Here is a 20,559-nt window from a genome sequence, read left to right as displayed (position 1 = left end):
TCACGTTACTAAATGTCCTATTGATTTGGGAAGTGAATTCAGGCAAAGGTTCAAGGCATTTCCTGTGAGCTGGAGAAGAGGATGCTAGCTTGAGTATTTATTGATACAGGCGGTGAGAACTAATGGTTACATGCCAGCAACATTCAACCAATAAACTCCCCCTTCACCGTAGCTTACAAATACAACTGTGAGTTTACTTAATGTTATCATGGGTAATTAATTGAATAAAACAATTACAGCATTAAACAGAATGACAAAATAAAATTCAGGACTGGATTTTGGAGTCAGATGGGGATGAATTTCTGTAAAGAGGCCTCAAGTGGAACGCGTGGGCCTATATGACTGGGGACCCCGCTGCCATCCTTCAGAGGCAAGACCAGGCTGTAAGGCCAACATCAGCTGTAATTACAGTCTTCCTTTCTTTTGCAAAACAATTTGGAAAGAAAGATGTATGTTGTTCAGCAGTGGCAGCGAATATTTGAAATTAATATTATTATGAAAAAGGGCAACTTGTGCTCTAAATGAGGGAGTTATTTTCTGTTCCGCTGCAACATCTTCTGTTTCTTTCTCCAGATTGAATTTATGAATCTGATACTCAATTCGGAATGTTTTAATTATGAACTATTTTCCATTTGCTTCTTTATTTTCTCTTGTGTCTGGAGCTGTTAGTTAGAGGAAGCACAGGCATCTGAGACCTCAGCCCCAAATGCGTGCCGCACGGGGTAAAGCTGCTGTTTCCTCCCCGGTGCGCTGCGGAGCTGAAGGTGCAGCGCTGAAGGAGGCCCAGCAGATAAGGGCTGCTTCAGTCTTGTTCAGAAGGGCGCCTGGCAGCAAGAAAGGGCGCCCAAGACTTTCTCCCTCTCTGTGGAGTTTTGATTCATTCCTGTGAGAACTCTGAGCCTGTCAGGCAGCGTGCACATTTTGCTGTGTATTAATGCTTTGGTTTTGCATTAGAAGTGGCTGGTGGGTGCCTTAGCGATACACCGAGCGGCATGCCCACTCTGTGGCCAGTGGATCCCATTCCTGAGTAGAGATGGGAGGGGAGGCGAGGGCAGCCCGCAATCTGCCTTGGCCCCCAGGAGGACCGTCCCACGCTTGACAAGGGCAAGCCCAGTTTGCGCTCGGAATCTCAGAAGGGATGTGTCATCCTTCGCAGACTCCTCTTCAGAGCCAGTGTCTCTGGACATTAAAGTCAACTTGCTGGCTGGTGACTGACCCAGAAGTCCTTTCCCAGTGTTGAGTTTTAAAGTGTTGACTTTAAAATGGACGCATAGCTTTGGCTGCAGTAATGTCTCGGATAATCTCTGCAAAGGTTTCTCTAGCTGTAGAAATTCCGTAAGTGTGCATGTGGTTTGATTGATAGCTCAGACCTTCGTTTCTGTGGCTGCTTTTTCTCATCTGCCCAGATAGACTGACATCCATTTATTACGTTTTTTGTACCATGTGATGACTTCTGTAAACTGTTCTAAGGTGTAAGAAACCATCAGCTCCGAGCTCTGAGATGGGGCATTTTGTTGTTAGACTTGCTTTTTTCAGTGGAGGTGCTTAGATAAGGTGGGTTTTGTATTCAGACCCACAAGTGGGGAGGAGAGATTGAAGTCTGACTTGAGGGGACAAGAACGTTTAAGGTCACAGGAACTCAGAGACCATGTGTTTGGAAGGTATCAATAAATTGGGATTTGAAAAAAGTAAATATTTTGATTTACAACAAAACATTTCGTCTTGATTTTAGTTTTCCCTGAAGTTTTGAAAATTGAACTTCAGCAGTAGGTAAATGTACAGACATTGGATACAAGGGTAGGTTCATTTGTTAAAAGTGTCATGAGTAGAAGTTCCGTTATTACTTCTGCCAGCCTAGTGGCTTCCTTCTAGAAATGTTTAGGTCAGATGTTCCTGACCTAAATCTGGTGCGTGTGCATTTTCACCACCCACTTCCCTGGGCACACACATCACCACTGTCGTATTTTTAAGGGGCTGGTTCTTTCTGTTTCATTTCTCACCTGGGAAGAGTAGCTCCAAGCCTGAGTTCTCCATAAAGTGAGAATTGTCATTTTTGTTTTCAAGCAACAGATACATGAAATGAATTTAAATTTGAACGTTCCATTTAGACGTAATATGGGGAAAAATGATTTTTTAGTTTTCCTTTTCCTGACAGCATCTAGGGATCCTGAACGCTTCAGACTTTTTATAAGGTACTGGCAAAAGAAAGAAAGAAAGAAACCAACCACCTTGCCCTCCTGAAGCTTAGCGTTTATCCAGGTCCTCTCTCTGAAACTTGATAATCATTTCCATAGACATTAATAAACCCCTGTGTTCAGCTGATTTTCAGTCTGTATTATACAAAGCACCAATTTAAAAAACTCTACTCATTAGGAGACATAAATATATATATATATATATTTAACTGCACTCTGTATTTTCTCATAATTTTTGAACCAGAATGATGTTTCTGAAAAAAAAATCAATAAGTATTAATAATCACATTGTCTCCAGAGAACATCCAGCATCAGTATTCATATATTGCATTTCACATGCACATCTAACCTATGAAATTTATTCATGTATTTATTCATTCAAAAGTATGTATCGACAGTCTGCTGTGTGACAGGCATTCTGTTTTCCTGTGGAGTAATAAGCATAACACATCTTAGTAGTTCAAATAATGGTAACTGTCCTTTAGTATTTTTGCATCAAGAGCATGCCTGTCACCGTAAATGGTAGGTGGTTTTATATCCTCATTTTCAATTAAGGAACCTGAGGCATGGGATGTTGAAGCGCGCCCCATGGTTATGGAATGGGTGAAGCGTGGGGGTGGCAATTCATCCCCAGACCTGTGAGCTTAATTAGCTATCCTTGGGTGGATGGATAGATGGATGGAGAGAAGGGAAGGAAGGAAGGAGAGAAAACGGCTTTAAAAAGTCTTTCTCCAATTAGTTTAATGTTTTATAAAAGAACTTACATTTATCTGAAGCGCTGATAATGAAAGTTTTCCAATTGCATTTATTCTCACTGCTGGAATTTTTCTTTAACATGTATTTTGTTTTTGTATCTTTATGCCGTTCTTACATGGACTCCCTTGAAAAATACCATCATGTCCTTAATTTGGAGCGTGGGAGGGTGCTTTAGAACACGGGGACTGACTTCTAGGGTAACGTGGCGTTTGGAAGGTTCCAAAAGGGTTGGCTGTAACAGCTCTGTGCCAGTCACTTCTTTCTGGCTTCACACCCTGTCTGAATCAGTAAGTATATAACTGAGCTAAGAGCCTTTGTTTTGACCCCCACGACAACGTTAGGTATTTGCGTGGGAAGCAGTGGGCAGTTTCCCATGTTTCTTTGAAAATATAGACCTTAGTCATACCCTGGCTTGATGCGGTGAGCAAGCCCTAAAGTTTACTGTTTGAGACAGGGCTTGTAGGATTTTCTGCTTGTCCCTTCCTAGCAGAATACTGCAAATCTATTGTAATGCTTCCTGTTAAATAGCATGCATTTTGAGGAAGTCCATTCCTCCTTTAAATTACAAAACTTTTCCCAGTTTTTACCCTACTGCCCATGGAAATCGGAGGTTATGAGTATCTGCTTTGCCAGGCACTGAAGTACTTGATACTAATTGGATTTTATTACCACTTTCAGCCGTTGTATTAATGGCGAGATCCATAAAGGAAATGGTAAACCAGTCCTTTATGGGCAAACTTCCACCAAGTCATTTTCTTCTGTCTCCTTTTCTGAACCAGCTCTGACTTCACTCTAGTACTTCTTTCGAATTAGACAGTGAGGTAGCTCTTCTGTTGATAATGTAATCCATAGTATCTATGATAGATGTGTCCTCCAAATTATGAATTTTCCTTTTTGCATCTCATCTGTCAGGTTCATTTTTAGCTGTTTTAGATATGTGAAGGTTGTCTTATAGCTTGATATTTGTTCCCTGTAACCTTTCAAAAAAGCCAAACTTAATAAAGCATCTAACTTCAAATGGATGGATCTCAAATATTGTATGGCCACTGACTTCTCACAGTAGTAAAACCTAAAAGAGTTAAGCCATGCCAATTTAGAGTGCTTTAACAATGTGTAAGCACTTCATCTTCACTTAATAGATATTTACCTTTGCTTTATTTTAGATCTGAACAGGTTTCCTTTGACCTCAAAATCACTAATGCAAGGAAAATTACCATATCATGAGTGCATCTCCCTTATTTTTTTCTGGTGTGCAGAATAATAACTACTGCCAAGGCTTAGGAGTAGACATGGCCTGAGAGAAAGTCTATTACATGTGATTTTCTGATTGCTTTTTTATTTTTTAGAGTTAACCAAAATCATGCTAATCATACGGATTTACTTACTCAAACAGAGCGAGTTTTAAAGGGCTCCTTTGTTGGAATGACTACTTCAAGTTCAAGTTGGGCTTTATCTGAATTTGCTTTTTAGACCTGCTTTATTTCATGTCAGATTTGGGCCCCAAACTAACTCACAAACAGGAAACCCTCAATTCAGAAGAATCAAAACCAGCAGATTCTACGTGCACCCAGTTTTTTTCCCCTTTCTTTGAAAACTGCTAGCTCGTGAGGTGCTCTGATATAAGAAAACATTAGAGAGCCTGAATGCACCAGGAGAGCGCTTCAGCCAGCTCTGCGGCCCGATGCCAGTTGAAGTAAGGAACGCTCTGGCTGTTGGGACTTTTAAATCTAGACTTAAAAGTTATTTGCTCTGTTTAGCATTTTTAAAATGGGCCTATTAGGAATTGTCCGTGCTTCAGTTTTAATTTTAACTCACCGTGATTGTGAAGCACCCTGGGATCCTTGCAACAAAGGGTGCTCCAGAAATACAAGCCGGTCTTGAGTCCTGATGTGCACCGTTGTTATGGGTGCTGGTTTGTTGTGGACAGTGGAGGAGGCTGCAGAGCTCCACACCCTAGAGAAGGTGGCCGACTCGCTGTAAGAGTCTTCTTCCCACCTCTTATTCTTACTCTGAAACTTCATCCACCTTAGTCATCACCTTTTTCTCTCTCCTTTTCAAAAAAGCTATCCTCTGGTATGGCAATATTTTCCCATAAAATGCTAATCTCATTGAGTTTACTCAGAGAGGTTAAAGAGGCAAACCAGATGATGTGTTGAAAGTTAAGAACGATTAAAGCTTTAATTATGAGCACCATTTGCAATCACATTCTTCTCTAGATGACAAGACAGTATTTCCTCACTGGTACCATCCAGACTAGGCTTGTCCCGTTTTCCTGTTAATCCAGAGTGTATTCCTGTGCAATGAAAAAACGTGGAGCTAACCAGAACAGGTGTTAACTTTATGAAACGTCACAAGACGTATTTCCCAAAATGTATTGAATCTCTTCAGTTATGTTAACGTAGAACAGAGTGTAATCTCATTTTCTTTTTATTTCTTAATGGAACTCTCTTTGGAAGTGATATATTTCATCAGCAACCGCTCTTTGCCATCATGTAATTAGTGCACTAATAGCGTTCGTTCCATAGGAGTTGAGAACGTGGCTCTGTCATCACTGATCTGTAAATTTAGGCAAGTGGCTCTCCATGCCTCAATTTTTTTAAGTCTATAAAGTAGCAAGATAATAGTACCAATTTTTCAGGACTCTTAGGAGAATTGCGTAAGTTAATACTTGTAGAGCATTTAGAATAGCTCTCAGTTCTAAAGTACACTATAACATTCCTTGTTTTTCTACAACGTGGGGACTTGCAACTCAGAAACCACTCTTGTAGGTCTCATAGACTTTGTTGCTACCTAGAAGATTTTGAGGCAAGCATTGTTTTTAATGAAACAACCAAGAACTTTTCATTTGTGAAAAAAATTAAAGGGCTGTTTTATAACTCATGCTCACCTTTAAGGAATGCTTTTAGCACTGTCCTGAGCTCATTATAAAGTTCTGATGTGTCTTCAAGTGTAAGTGGGGGAAAGCTGTCCCACGGGGACTGTCCTCTGGGTGTTTTTCCCGGCATTACATTAACTGCCCTCACCCCTGCACCCTAATCCAAGGCCCAAACCCTGCTTCATCCCCTCTCCATGGTACTTTCCACGTTTTCTGTGATTGTAGGTGGACTGAGTAGGATTTCTGAAAACACTACCATCAGTGGTCACAAAGGGACTTGGTTTTATCCATCATCACACTCAGGAATCTGGCACACAGTAGGGTCTCAGGAATATTTGTGAAACTAAAACAACCTCATAGAGTTTTTATCACATTTATTTTGTGAACCAATAAACTATGTCCATAGTTTTATGAGTAGTATTTTATTTGTAATCTTATCTATAATACCTTACTTTGCAAAATATTTTTTCCTACTACATTTACTTCTGATTTTTTAGCTTACTTAACGTAGTTCTGCATTTTCCTCTAAGAAAACCTACTGATATTCCAAGCTGCCCCATAGTTCTGCTTGTACTGCGATGTTCTTGAACACACGTACAAAAGTTGTATGTTTGTAAGCAGAAGAATAATCACGGGAGGCACACAGGACCCAGAGATCTAAAAAATGCTATAGAAGACCTAATTATACGCCACTGGTAAGCGCAGTCATTAACAACTTACTTCGTGCACATTTAAAGTGTTTCTTTTATAATCATGTATTTCAGACTGACTGATAGTTTTCATTTTGTCTCAATCATCTCATATTTGAGATCCACGCTTTTTTTACTGTTAGTCAATTTGTTTGTCTGTTTCTCATATTGACGAAAGTATAAAGGAGGGGAATGTCAGTAGCAGAATCGAGTGACTTATAGCCCGAGATGCTGATGCTGCCAAAATGGAAAAGCTCCGCTTAGCACCACCCTGTGTTAGCTCGCAGCATCCCTCCATCAGCTGAGACTCCAGGGTCCACATTTGGCATTGGAGACTCCATTTAGGCTGTAAACATGTGATGTGTGAAAAGTCAGCTGTGCGCGGGACCAGGATCACTGGAATTCAGGGAGAGCTGCAGGTGGAGATAAGTGCTCAGCCGTTCCAGAGCAGGCCTTGGGGGGCGGCTTGCCCACCCTCCTGCAGGAGCACCAGCTCGGCGTGGAACTTACGCCCCTGCCATGGACGGACAGGGCTCCTTGTTTCATGACCAACAGTCTGTCCGGCACATTTTTACCGCTTCATCATAACTCCCAAAGAGGTGATTACCAGGATCTGGCATTTTCCTAAATGGTGAAGCTTTTTCATAATGTTGATAGAGATAGCCTAGATTATTTTGATTTTTCTCTATGACCTCATCCAGAGGTGACATTGGGTTATTTTTCTTTAGTAGACATGGGAGATCTTGGCTAACAACTCGTAAAACACAGAAACCAAGGCTGTGATTTAGCCCTCACTTTCCTGTGAAATATTGGATCAGATCTGAGTTGGACCCATGGGCCCTGCTCCCAAGGGTTTGTACAGACCCCGAAGTTCCAAGCCTCTTTGGGGGAGTTTGTATGTGGGAAGAGCTTCCGTCGGGTTCATGAGACTCCCAAGGAAAGTTCTTGGCCCTGTAAGAAGCTGAAAACCAGACTTAACTTTTCTCCCCACTTTTTAGGTATTCATACAACGAAACAAGAAATATAAAAATCTGTGAAGTGTTATAGAACTTAATTCTAGTATTTACTTTGGAAAAATGGATTGCTCGAGCTAGTTTAGTTCTTGTTTTCACTCTGGGGCTTGAAGTTTTTCAAAATGCTGTATTTAGGACCTCTGGAATTTAATACAAATTGGGTATCTATTTCTAAGTACAGATTCAAGAAATTTTACTCATCACAGAGAATGGGAGATTTAACCACATAAGGGCCATCAGAGAAAGCAGCAGCAAGATCCCAGGTGCTCAAGATTTAGAATCTTGGGAAATAATTTTCACTGTAAAATCAAATAAGACTCATTAGATTTAGATTTATCTAATGAAAAACTTGTGAAAATTCTATTTGGAGTAGCATAGTGTTTAATAATAGTATATTTTTAATAATCACATTATTAAGCAAGATACCAAGGGACTCCAACATTCCTCAAAAATAAAACTGTAGTTGTGCATGTCTACAAAGTGAATGGATGATGTGTGTTACAATTGCATCATCTTCAGTCGCTGGAGAAGAACCTGTAAGACCTGTGTCTGGGAATACATAGAGGTCTCCTAGAGTATCCAGGCTGTGAGAAGGGACTTTGCAGGTTATCTAGTCCATTTCCCTTCATCCTGCAGATGAACAAGCCTAAGCCTCTATGTGCAACTAATTTGAAATACTACAAGCTCTTTTGTAATAATACACTTTTTAACAAGTATTTTCTAATCTAAGCTCTTTGCCAACATATTCAATTCATTTGAGTAAGAAGGTTTGAGCACAGTAAGAAAGATCTAAATGGATACTTATACAAAAAGCATGGAGAATTTGGTCAAAAGATATCATCTGGGCCTATGTAAAATTACTTTAATTATGCAGAAAAGTCATATGAACTGTGAACCAGCATTTCCTTTAAAAATTATGAATTGCCCATTTAAATCATTAAGTAAAATTTCCGTGCTTCGAAACGATGACATTTTTGTCTTTAGGAACTGCAGTGAGAGGATTGAAACAGAATTGGGTGGGTTCTCGCAGTGCTTCCTTTTGTATTCCTCGGGAGCTTTGGACCCAGTTTCTGTTTTTAGCACAATACAAGGGTGACTTTGTGTGAAGGGGCCACTTTCAGGCGCCAAGATTGATCAAGATGGCAAAAGCCATAGCTATGACACCTGGAGTTTAAGTCAAATTTAGAAGTGATTAGTCTCTTCTCTGGAGAAGGACATGGCAACCCACTCCAGTGTTCTTGCCTGGAGAATCCCAGGGACAGACGAGCCTGGTGGGCTGCCGTCTGTGGGGTCGCACGGGGTTGGACACGACTGAAGTGACTTAGCAGCAGCAGCAGTCTCTTCTCCACAAACCGAGATGCCGGCCATGCCCCGGTTGTATCTCCCGAGAGCATAGCTTAGAAAGCAGAAGAGGATCCAGAGGGAACGATTTGGGGGAACGTGAGCTAACATCACAAACCACACTGGACTCTTAGAAACCCTGCTGTTTGCTTCCCCGTGAACTGCAGCCCAGTCCAGACCTCGCCTTCTCCTCTCCCAGCACCAGCTGGGGCCTACCTGAGCCTTTTCAGCAGATTCACCCCATGGCCCTGCCTCCTGCGATGCCTCTTAGAGCTTGTCCGTAGTATTTGATGTCCTTTGGGATGAAAAGAAAACCCCGCTGACTGAGAATCCCTGTGAAAACAGTGTTTGAGTATGGAGTTGATGTCATTTGATCTGAAGTTCGAGTTTGACCTTTTTAAGTTTCCCACACGCCTCGAAAAATCTGCTGTGAAAATTCAGGCCGCAGGCAGACAGGACCTGGAGAAAGCGGAGGGCCATCCAGGCCTGTGAAGTTACACACGTCTCAAAAAATAAAAATGTAAGGGAAGAGAGAGCCAGCAGTTTGACAGATTGTTCAGTAAATGCTCATTTTATTGAAAATTATAAAAAGGTGCTTAATGTCTCTGTGCCATTAATACAATACATAAAAAGGTTACTGTCAAGATTAGCGTTCTAGGCCTGAAAATTAACTACGGAGCTTCCGAAAGCCTTGCTCTGCGTCATCTGAGAGGTTAAAGGTTTCTGCATATACATTTTACACGACAGACATTTATTTCAGAAAACAATTATTTTAGACTTTGTGCCAAAGACATTAGCAGTGATGTGCTTTCATTTAAGACATGGATGGGCTAGATATATATTACCGATAAGGTAAGAACCATGAACAATCACCTTACGGAATTAAACCTGTGCAAGATGAGTTCCCTTGCTGTCTCTAGAGTATTGCGATTCAAAACATACATTCCTTTCTACAGAAGAAGATATTCAGATTCCTTAGTTGAAATTAATTAGCATTCAGAAACCAGATAGCATGTTTTTGGGTATTCATGAGATCTCTGTTTGAAAAAAAATGTTTTTAACTTGTAGAAATGTGTTGCAACACACAGATGGGAAGAAAAAGGGGAAAAAAAAATCTCTTTAGCAAGCACTGAGTGTAAAAGGAATATTACATTTTGCACGCTCCTGATTGCTCTGTGTAAACAGTTTTTGACATCTGTCTTTATAGTTTTCGAGGAGAGGAAGACTTTGTTAAAAGAATCATTTTTATACAGCAGTCCCCATTTCAGTCTTGCTTTACCTGTATTATGAAAGCAGATGGTCTACATGTCTTTTGAATATTTATAACTATCAAAAACAATCTCTTGCTATTCACCCTTAGGCTTATGAGATGTCAGGACTGTTCTGGTTGAAAAAAATCATCTTGGGTGTTTACAGAAAGAGGATTACATTAAGCTGAAATGACTATACATTTTCCAGTTTAATATTTGTCCATCAGCTGTTTAATCGTATTTAGATAATTGTGTAAATAAGATGTTGTAGCTTTTGCCCTCTCTGCTGATGGAGCCTGGAAGCTTTAAATGTGGGGACCCACTGTTTTGTAGAGGCTCTGGCTGCCTCCTCCCACCTCGGTTACACCATCCTCAAGTCGTTAGTAAGTTTTGATCATGATATCACCGTCCTGTTTTTAAAAAAAAAAATGTGCAGGGGAAGCCTGGCTGGAGCTCACATGAAAGCTAGGGAGCTGCTGGCTTCCCGTAAGACTGGAGTTGGTTATATTCTAATGTGCAGGTTTAGGGTCCAGCCCTCCAGTTACCCTCTAGCTATGTCATGACATTCTCTTTCTTTCCAGTGAGCACGGTATTTTGGAAAACTTTTGGTATAGTGGGGGTTAAGTGTTTCTTTGACTGGAAGCTGAGCAATCACAGATAACAGATTTTGCTGTGGTTGGTTGATTTGGCAGAAAAGCATGAACAGTTCTGGTTTAAATGACTGAATAACCTGATTAGCATTGTTTGGGGCTGGGTTTTTTGTTGTTGTTAAAGGCACAACAAAGCAATTTTAAGGGTAATCAGATCACTGTCTTTCCCCAGTTGGTGAACCGTTTTTTCCTTTTTTTCCAGTAGGTCTCACCTCTTCCCAAACCTCTTCCCTTGGCTATCAGATGACCAAGGAGAGAGAGAAAGCTTGTCTTGCTTTGGTTTCTGAATGTTATAAATGCATACCCCCAGTATCTGTCCTGTCCAGCAGGGCTTTGAAAGGATAGGATAGTTTGGAAATGTGTGTGACCTCCAGCAATTCCTTGTGGGTTTGGGGGTTGCTTTTTGTTTTTCAAATTCAGAGACCGGCAGTCTTTGGGAGCAAAGGTTCAGAATGTTCTAACCATATCGAAGCCAGGCGGTAGAAAAATTCCACCCTTACCTTTTCACAATTAGAAAGGTTATAAATAATGTATTTGGCTGAAAAGGAAGCTCAGCCTGTGGCAGATGGTATCATTCTAGAGAACCCGGGTTTCTGTGAAGATGGCATTCTTTCAGATCGGAACTCGAGCAGACTCTCAGAAAGAGCTGGAGCTCCTCATGGAGCGCAGACACATGCTTTGTGGATCTTAGAAAAGCTTACAACTTGGCTCCTAGGATGAGAATATTGTGTCACACCGGGGTTAGGAGACCCACAGCCAATTTCTGCCGACTCCCAAACTGTATTTCCTGACACTGGAAGCCAGTGCCTCTTCTGGGTCTGTGTAGCGTTTGAACTTGGGATTTAAACCAAAGGAGTTTGATCAGCCTGGTTATTTTCATCTCTGAACATGGATGCTTTATGCAGGCTGGCCACCAAATGGGACTTGCCAGGCAAGTCACATACACATCTTTGTGAAAGAGACAGAGAGAGGGAGATCTCTCCTGTTGATCTGTTTAGGTGATCTGGGAGAAGGCAAGCCCCAAAGCTCTGAGACTTCTGAGACATCTGTGTGGATGTAGCTTGAAAAGCCTGGGGCAGGATCTCTTGCAAATTCAAGAGCCAACAGTTCCAAGAGCTCTGGGTGGGAGCTGGATAACCAGAAGTGATGGATTGAAAAGATTCGTCTGATAATGAAGCTGCCATAACCTTTGACCTTTAAGAAAAGAGGATGGCTTTCTGGTAGCCTGCAGAGATGACCCATGTCAGTGACCTTTTATTGATCCCCATCGATGTGCCCAGCCCTGTGATGGGTCCAGGCTATACGGAGATAAGCCCTGAGGCTCACTGCCTAGCAGGAAAGAAACAGCTTGACAAGACCGTCATGGTGCCCAAGAAAGGCATGCTTGCGCTGTCAGGAAGGGCCTTGCAGCAGTTCCTGCTGAAGTTAGCCCCTAGGTGAGCCGCGGCAGCTAGAGATGGGAGAGGGCACAGAGCTGACGTGTCAGAGGAGAGCTGTGTGTCTTACTGGTGTCGTCTGCCATGTGGGGCCTGCAGTCCGGCTTCAGAAGGTACCACCAGGTTGGAGTATTGAGACCATTCCAACGGAAATGCTCTTTTCCATTGAGGTTTTCTCTGGTTACCCCTCGATCCGACTGGTCATTGGATCATTAATTTTTATCTTGTGTGTTCTTCATAAGAAAATTTCTCTGACTTAAAAACGCTTTGTTTGAAAATTGTATGTAAGACTTGAGTTATTTAAAGCATAGTCTTTGGGCTGATCTGAAATGTGATCATATGATAAAAGCCAATGTGAAGGGAGGTGGAGGGTCGTCATAGTGATTAACTTCTCTTAACTCCATGCTCAGCGTGTTACGGGCTCTGTGTTCATTGCACCACACTCATCATGCTGTTCATTGTCTGTCCACGCACCTCCTCAGGTCCTGTTTTCAGCGACCTAGTCCAGTGGTAGACACACACTGGGTCCATAGTTGTTTGCAGAATGAATTAACGGGTTCTCAGAACAGCCCCGTGAGGCGGCTTCTGCTGCCATTCCCATTAAGTATGGGGACGGTCCTGGTCGTTGATTAATTCAGCCAAGGTCGCCTGACCAGCGTGCAGCACACCCTGGACCTGCACGTGGGTTTGCTGGTTCTGCTTCATCAAACACACACGTGAAAAGTGCACGTCGCTCAGTCGTGTCCGACTCTGCGACCCCACGGATGTACAGCACATGGGATTCTCCAGGCCAGAACACCGGAGTGGGCAGCCTTGCCCTGCTCCAGGGGGTTTTGCGACCCCACGGAGGTACAGCGCATGGGATTCTCCAGGCAGGAACACCGGAGTGGGCAGCCTTGCCCTGCTCCAGGGGGTCTTCCCAACCCAGGGATGGAACCCAGATCTCCTGCATCGCAGGCGGATTCCTTACCAGCTGAACACGTAGTGTGTATATAATTCGTGCCAGGCGTTTGGGATGGAGAGAAATAGAGAGCCCCAGACCTGTATGGACTCACAAGTCAGTGAGTCGTCTTTTTTAGAGGGTAATCGTTTTGAATCAGGATCTCCTTGTGAATGACAGAAGCAGCCCAAGCCTCTCTCCTTAGAAACATGGGTCTTTGTCTGCCCGCCCCCTTTCCCGCCTTACCCTGTAGCAAAATATTATCATCTTGACTCTGTTCTTTGTATTATCAAAGCAATAGGTATTTATGTCCAGATTTGAAATACACAGCAAATGTGATCTTTCAAATGCCACGTGCCTCACAATTTTCTGAGGTCTCTCCCACCTTGGAACCCATAGGCCTAGTCAGATGCCATGCCCAAGCCTTCAATAGAGACGTGACCACAAAGAAAAATAGAAGTCTCATGTAGTGGCTGACTGAGCAATCTGGTTGTCCAAATCACTGCATATTGTTCCAATAAAAATAGAGCTGACCCCAAGTTACCTGAATTACGGGCTATTTCCCAGCCCCGCTAAAAGCACGTAAAGAGAATCTAGAAAGTTGCTCTGGCCTGCTCCGTAACCTGTGGATTAGCCTTTGGATTTATGTCTCGCTTAGGCTAATATTTATATTAATCAGAGTTTCCCTGAGCACGCATCACTTGACGGAGTAGAAAGCATCCAGAAAGTCACTTAAGGACAGTGCGTACCAGTTTAGGGTTAAACGAGGGCAGGGGGAAGCTTTGATGATCACGCACATATGGATATTATTTTCCACATATGGATAATAATGAACTACATAGCACTGTTACATATGGGCTCCACTTTTATGAGAATGTTTCAGAATTTTTTTCTTTTTCCCCACACATTATATATTTTTCTCCACCCCCGCCCCCATATATTTTCCTCTGGGTCTACTGAATCACATTAAATTGAAATGATCTGTGTACATGTCTCTTCCTAATTGAGGGTAAACTTGTTGTGGTAAAGGCTGTTTCTTAACACCTCTTTGCGTCTAGTGTCAGCCAGTCAGATAGTAGGTGTGAGCCCAGAGCAAGTCTCATACACAGAACTATCCGCAAAGTCAAGTAGCCTGGACTTGTTTGTGAAAAACCTCAGCAAAATTTCAATATTTCGTACCTTTCTAAAATTAAGAATAAGCTACATGCAAAATTTGCATGTACTATTACCTTAACATTTAAGAATCTCCCTGCACGTCTAAATTGAAGAGTAATAGTTTTTTAAAAATTGGACCAAAGTAGAAGAACATGGGCTCTCGCCCGTTTGCAGAATCACTGTGATCCATCAGCCATCTCCTTCGTTTTATTATCGTTGACTTTATTGATCCGTCATTAACAATAGAGTAACTGTGATTGAAGCTGATGGATTGTTAACTGGATCAGGTAGATTTCTGGCTCTGGTTTTGGCAACCTTGCTAAGTATCTTTTTGTACCCTGGACTGAGGGACACTCTTAGTCTGAATTAATGGCAGAGTATCACGAGCACATTAAGAATGTCTTTTTAGAGAAATAAAATGTGAAAATGACTATCAAGTAGAAAGTGTCAAAAAAATGTCATTGTGGCTCTTAGGATAGCCGTGTTTTACATCGATAATGTAACTCCAGCTTATCCTTCCCTGGAAGTTCTTCAAGGATCCCCTAGATTTACGTGTTACGAGAATGTGTGCGTGTTACAAAATTAACACTGATGAGAGGTGTCAGGAGAATCAGTGATAGCCGAAAGGGCTCTACATTAGAAGTAGCTTAAAGAAGATAATGGTGTGAAAGATACTTTTGTTCCCAAACTGGCTTTTCTGGCTGTGTCTCACCTCCCAAACAATTGCCTTCTGTAAATTGTTTGTCATGGATCAACTGAAGTCTGAAAGGTAAGTTCTCTTGTTTCTCCATATAGGAGAACAGATTGGTGCTGCAGAGTCTAGTTACTCCTACAACTCAATGGAGAAATAAAGTTAGCCGCTACTAGAGAATGTGAGTGTTGTGGATCAAGTCACTGGAATGACCAGGACCAAAACTGGCAGGGAGGAAAATACTTTTCCATGTTGAAAATGAGTTTAAAAAAGAAAAAGAAAAAAACATACCCAGTAATACGTCAAAATCGTCTTTCTTTCTTCATTTTTCTGTGTTAAACTGCTGATTCTGTCTCACAACTTTTCGTTAGACGCGGGATGAGGATAAGTGACAGGTTGTTTTCTTTGTTTGTGGTAGCCTCAAGAAACAACCCACCATGAAATGCATAGACTTAAAAATGTTACACTCAGTTTGAAATTCAAACCCAAATTTTATATGAAGCTAGCAATAAGATGGCAGCATGCTTTTTTTTCTTCTGATAGAAGATCTTCGTGAATAGTTTGTTTCTTCTTAAATGTGGTCAGTCAGTCTTGGAACAGTGTTAATTAACCTGCGATTGAAACCCAAATGCTATGAATAAACAGTGTAAGGGGTGTTTCTCAAACTTTAATGTGCAGGCAGCCCTCCTGGGGATCTGATTAAAATGTAGATGCTGATTGCCCTGGCCTAGCTTAGGGCCCAACCTTCTGCATTTCTAGTAAGTTTCCGGATGATGCTGGTCCCTGGGCCGTCCTGGGACTTGCAAGGATGGAGATTTAGGCACCACACCACAAAGGCATTTATCTATGAACTGCAATCAGAAAGTCATCTCCAAGTATTTGGATTTATTGGGATGCATGGACAGTTGTCTGCCCAAGAATAGATGACATTTCCCATACCTACTAGAGCAGAGTCTGTGGGTGTGATCGCTTTATAGCAGTCTCAGTGGGCTGCAGCTTTCTACTGAAATAAGCGTTTGATGATCTACTTAATGACTTTGAAGAAGTTGCGGCTTTAGGCTAAAGTGTGAAGCAAAAACGTATGGGTCCTCCATGGATTAACAAACAAAAACGAGTTTGCACAGCTGAAATCATGACCATGTTCTCTCTTGTTCCACTGTGTGTCACAACTGCTCTCCCCCTCTCCGTGCAGAGCATGATCTCCTCCATTGTGAACAGCACTTACTATGCAAATGTCTCAGCAGCAAAATGTCAAGAATTTGGAAGGTGGTACAAACATTTCAAGAAGACAAAAGATATGATGGGTAAGCAGAACGCCGTCGCAGAGGTGGCTCCGAACTGCCGCGTGTCGTTTGGGGGTTTCTCCAAGTCACGTGTGCAGCCAGGCCTTGTGATTGCCCAATTAGAGATCGATTTAGACTGTTTCTTGGAGGGTGGGGAGTGGGTCTGAGTATAATGAGATAATTAAATTCAATAAATGTTTGTGTTTAAATCAGCCCAACTGACTTGGTTGTCAGACATGCAGGAGATGGAGGTGGGGGGTGGGGCCTGAGCTGTCATTTTTTTTAATGTCTCAGGGAGGGCCTAACCAGGCCTGGAATAGTGAACAGAGGCTGTGGGTTCTCAGAGACAAGTCATGCTTTTATGGGTTTTTTGTTGTTTTTTGTTTTTCTTGGTTTTGTTGGAGAAGAAGGGAGAGTGCCAGATTTTACACCCAATGTTTAAAGACGTTAAATTGTATTTATAGTCTCCGCATGGAGATCGGGTAATGATTGGAGCTGTTGTCTCCAGTCCCCTAGATGGGGGCTTTGGGTGGGTCTGCTGCTTTCTGGACCATCCATCACCCAAGAACCATTGCATCATTCCTCGATTCTACACGCCACGCCTCCTATCTTAACGTGTAACTTTAGGTCAATATTTGTTACTCAGGGAACACATTAAAATGATCTACAGTGTGAAGTGACAGATAAAAGTTGTTTGTTGTACCTGAGCATTTAGATTATGACGTTTTTCCCCCTGTTGAGTCTGTTAGTGTTTGTAGAAGCAAATCCCGTGATTAAGGTTAATGTTTTAATTTCTATTAACGTTTTCTTTCACATACTTGCCCCTTCCAAATAAATGTTTTAAAATAATATAGAAATGGGGTGTTTAATATGCATGGCATTATGTCATGGTTTCAGTCTATCTCTGTTTACTTCCATTACATTGATTTAATAAAACAGCAATAATAACTTCTCCTTAAGACTTTAAGAGGCAGGAGAACCTGAATTTTGAGCCTGTTTTAGCTTTTAATATTTGAAGCAAAATCATCCATCTACCAAAACAGATTCTTTGCCTTTTATAGCTTAGAGCTGTAATGAAGACAATACATCATTTTTTGGAATAATTGCTTGAATTACTATTCCCTGTGAATGGCCCACTTGGGCTGATAGCACTGGTTGAAATGGAAGTTTCTTCCCCCGTTTTTAGTTATATTTTGCATACATCAGTGATTATAGCGATATGATCAGTTCCTCTAAATATAAAGCCAGAATATTTAGTAAAAAGAGAAATGATGATGAAAATCAACCCAGAGTCCACACCTGGGAGGCATGGTGTACTGTTTATTTATTTATTGGCTGCACCGCACGGCCTGGGGATCGAGCCTAGACCCACAGCCGTGAAAGTATGGAGTCCTAACCACTGGGCCCCCAGGAGAGCCCCATGGTGTGCTGTTTAGGACTCGCTTACCTACCACCGTCAGCTCTCAGTTCAAGAGCATCAAAGCTGTCTCTTCCTTGTAGCCGCAAAGCATTTGACTGCCTTACTGCTCACTCTCAGCCAGTCCACATGAGGTGTCTAGCCAAAGGAGAAACATTCATCCCGGGTGGGTGATAATTAATTGAAAAACGGTGACAACATCACCTTGTACCGGGATGACTCCCCACCTCTCCCTTGAAAGATTGTCATTAGCGTCTGGTGATGGCCACAGCTTCTTCAAGAAGCATTTGGATTTCAGCGACTGGGTGTACTGGCTTGCAGTATGAAAAATCGGTTGCTTCGTTCTAGGCGGTGATTGCGGCTCTTCGTGCCACCTAACTTGAGAGCTATCATTCAGTGAAACAGGACGTGTAAAATACTCAGCCCAGGGTTCAGTCTGAACTCAGTTATCATTACTTATCATTATGACCCCTTTTATTGATTATATGGATTACTTTTTTAAACTCACAACTGGTTTAAAATTGAACGTAAATAATATTTAGATCATTTTTCTTTCAAACCTTTTTCTTGAAGTGGTAACAGTTTATGTATGTGTGAAGTGAAAGTTGCTCAGTCGTGTCTGACTCTTTGCAACCCCATGGACTATACAGTTCATGGAATTCTCCAGGCCAGAATACTGGAGTGGGTAACTTTTCCCTCCTCCAGGGGATTTTCCCAACCGAGGGGTAGAACCCAGGTCTCCCACATTGCAGGTGGATTCTTTACCAGCTGAGCCACCAGGGAGTCTAATATATGTATCTCCAAGTATTTGTTCCTTGTAAATATACATATATATATACGGCTTCCCGGGTAGCACAGTGGTAAAGAAGGCACCCGGCAATGCAGGAGATAGGAGAGACTGACTGAGGTTTGATCCCTGGGTCAGAGAGATCCCCTGGGGTAGGAAATGCCTAATCACTCTAGTATTCTTGCTTGGAAAATGCCGTAGACAGAGGAGCCAGGCGGGCTACAGTCCATGGCGTCGCCATATATATATGTGTATATATATGGATATTTCTTTTTTTCTACAATTGCATATGATGTTTTCTTAGCTTCACTCTTTCTAGTCACCACTAAGCAACTAGGGTTTTTCTAGAATTTTTTTTTTTTTTGGTGGGCATCTGTACCACCTGGCTTGTGGGATCTTAGTTCCCCGACCAGGGATTGAACCCAGGCCCTCGGCAGTGAAAGCACCAGACCCGCAGGGAATTTCCCGAGAAGCTGTTTCAAAATACATGTTGCTTTTATAAGCCTTCGTGGGATCAGAAGTAATAGCGAATAATAATTTGACCCCAAAACTAGTCACGTAGAATGTGAAGATAATGGATTTCGGGCCTTAAATCCAAACCACATCACAACATTAGAAAGTGTTTTCCCCCTTTCAGAGTTGGTGGCTGGGCGCGGAAAAGAAAGGTAAGCTCACAGCCGGTTGGGTTCTGTCCTGAGATGCTCTGCTTTCGTTGGCCCTTCAGCGCCCGTGCCTCTCCGTGCTTGGGGAAAGCTCAGGGCGCCTCAGCAGTGCGGAGTACCGCTTGTAACGTGGTTTTCCCTCTCGCCCGCTGCAGTGGAAATGGATAGTCTGTCGGAGCTGTCCCAGCAGGGCGCCAACCACGTCAGCTTCGGCCAGCAGCCTGCCCCAGGGAGCACGGCGGAGCAGCCCCCCTCGCCGGCCCAGCTGTCCCACGGCAGCCAGCCCTCCGTGCGGACGCCGCTGCCCAACCTGCACCCCGGGCTGGTGTCGACGCCCATCAGCCCGCAGCTGGTCAACCAGCAGCTGGTGATGGCCCAGCTGCTGAACCAGCAGTATGCCGTGAACAGACTTCTAGCCCAGCAGTCCTTAAACCAGCAGTACTTGAACCACCCTCCCCCCGTCAGTAGGTCTATGAATAAACCGTTGGAGCAGCAGGTCTCCACCAACACAGAGGTGTCTTCCGAAATCTACCAGTGGGTGCGTGACGAGCTGAAGCGGGCAGGCATCTCGCAGGCAGTCTTTGCACGTGTGGCTTTTAACAGAACTCAGGTCAGTGTTGTTCATTTGAACGTGGTTCTTCTCTGTCTTGCTCTTCCTTCTTTCATCCGGGCTGTGCTAACCTTTATTCTTCTGCTGTGTAATGTTAACATTTTCTCCTGCCCTCCATATGATCTGTTCCTGGGGGTGCCTACATTTCAGCGCTTCTCTGCTTAGCAGAAACCTCTCCTACCAAGAGAAGGCTATGTACAGATGGATCCTGAATCAGCAGCCTTGAAAGAACAAATGTCAGAAATATTTCAAGTTGACATTACCTATGCTTTTACCTAACGGAAACACAGAGTGTCGTAGCCGAGGGAGAAAGGTTTCAGCACTTGGTCAAGGCCACTGGTAGGACTCCAGGCTTCTAGCTGACGAGCTTCCTTTCCTAGAGCAGGGATCAGCCAGACCTTTTCTGTAACGCGCCATATAGTAAACTTTGGAGGTTTCGAGGGCATAGTAGCCATAGAAGTAAACGCATGGATGTGGGTGTGGTGTTTCAGTAAAACTGTTGACAAAGCGGGCGCTGGAGCGGGTAGGCTTGCCCTTGGAAGCCCTGTTTGAGACTTCTCACTGAGTTTTGCATACACCCCTTGCTTTCACGCCTTTGTCCTCCTGGGCAAATTCCTGTGAAGATACTATCAGCAGGGAGGATACTTCGCAGGACCTGGAGAGGGTGATCCAGGGGAAGGCCTAAGATAAACACTTGTGAAAAGCCCTAAACGAAGAGTGAATGAGAGGGTTTTTTTTCTTTTTTTGGCAATTAGTACAATATATATGGTGTTTATTTCTGGCCTGGGCACCCACAGACACACACACAC

At 42.8% G+C, this 20,559-nt stretch overlaps 1 protein-coding gene across 3 annotated transcripts in view; it reads left to right on the top strand.

The window, feature by feature from the left end:
* The window catches only part of SATB1 (SATB homeobox 1), a 96,299-nt gene that overhangs the window by 24,935 nt on the left and 50,805 nt on the right, over window positions 1-20,559 (top strand). For all 3 annotated transcript variants that reach the window (XM_027549672.1, XM_027549678.1, XM_027549687.1), the window contains exons 6-7: window positions 16,184-16,295; window positions 19,296-19,750. In XM_027549672.1, coding sequence (XP_027405473.1) covers window positions 16,184-16,295; window positions 19,296-19,750 — 567 coding nt within the window. The remainder of the gene's footprint in view (window positions 1-16,183; window positions 16,296-19,295; window positions 19,751-20,559) is intronic.

This window comes from Bos indicus x Bos taurus, chromosome 1 (genome assembly GCF_003369695.1).
Source record: "Bos indicus x Bos taurus breed Angus x Brahman F1 hybrid chromosome 1, Bos_hybrid_MaternalHap_v2.0, whole genome shotgun sequence".
In the NCBI taxonomy this organism is placed as follows: Eukaryota; Metazoa; Chordata; class Mammalia; order Artiodactyla; family Bovidae; genus Bos; species Bos indicus x Bos taurus.
Note: the sequence above shows the minus strand (reverse complement) of the source record. Positions and strands in the feature narration are given on the sequence as shown.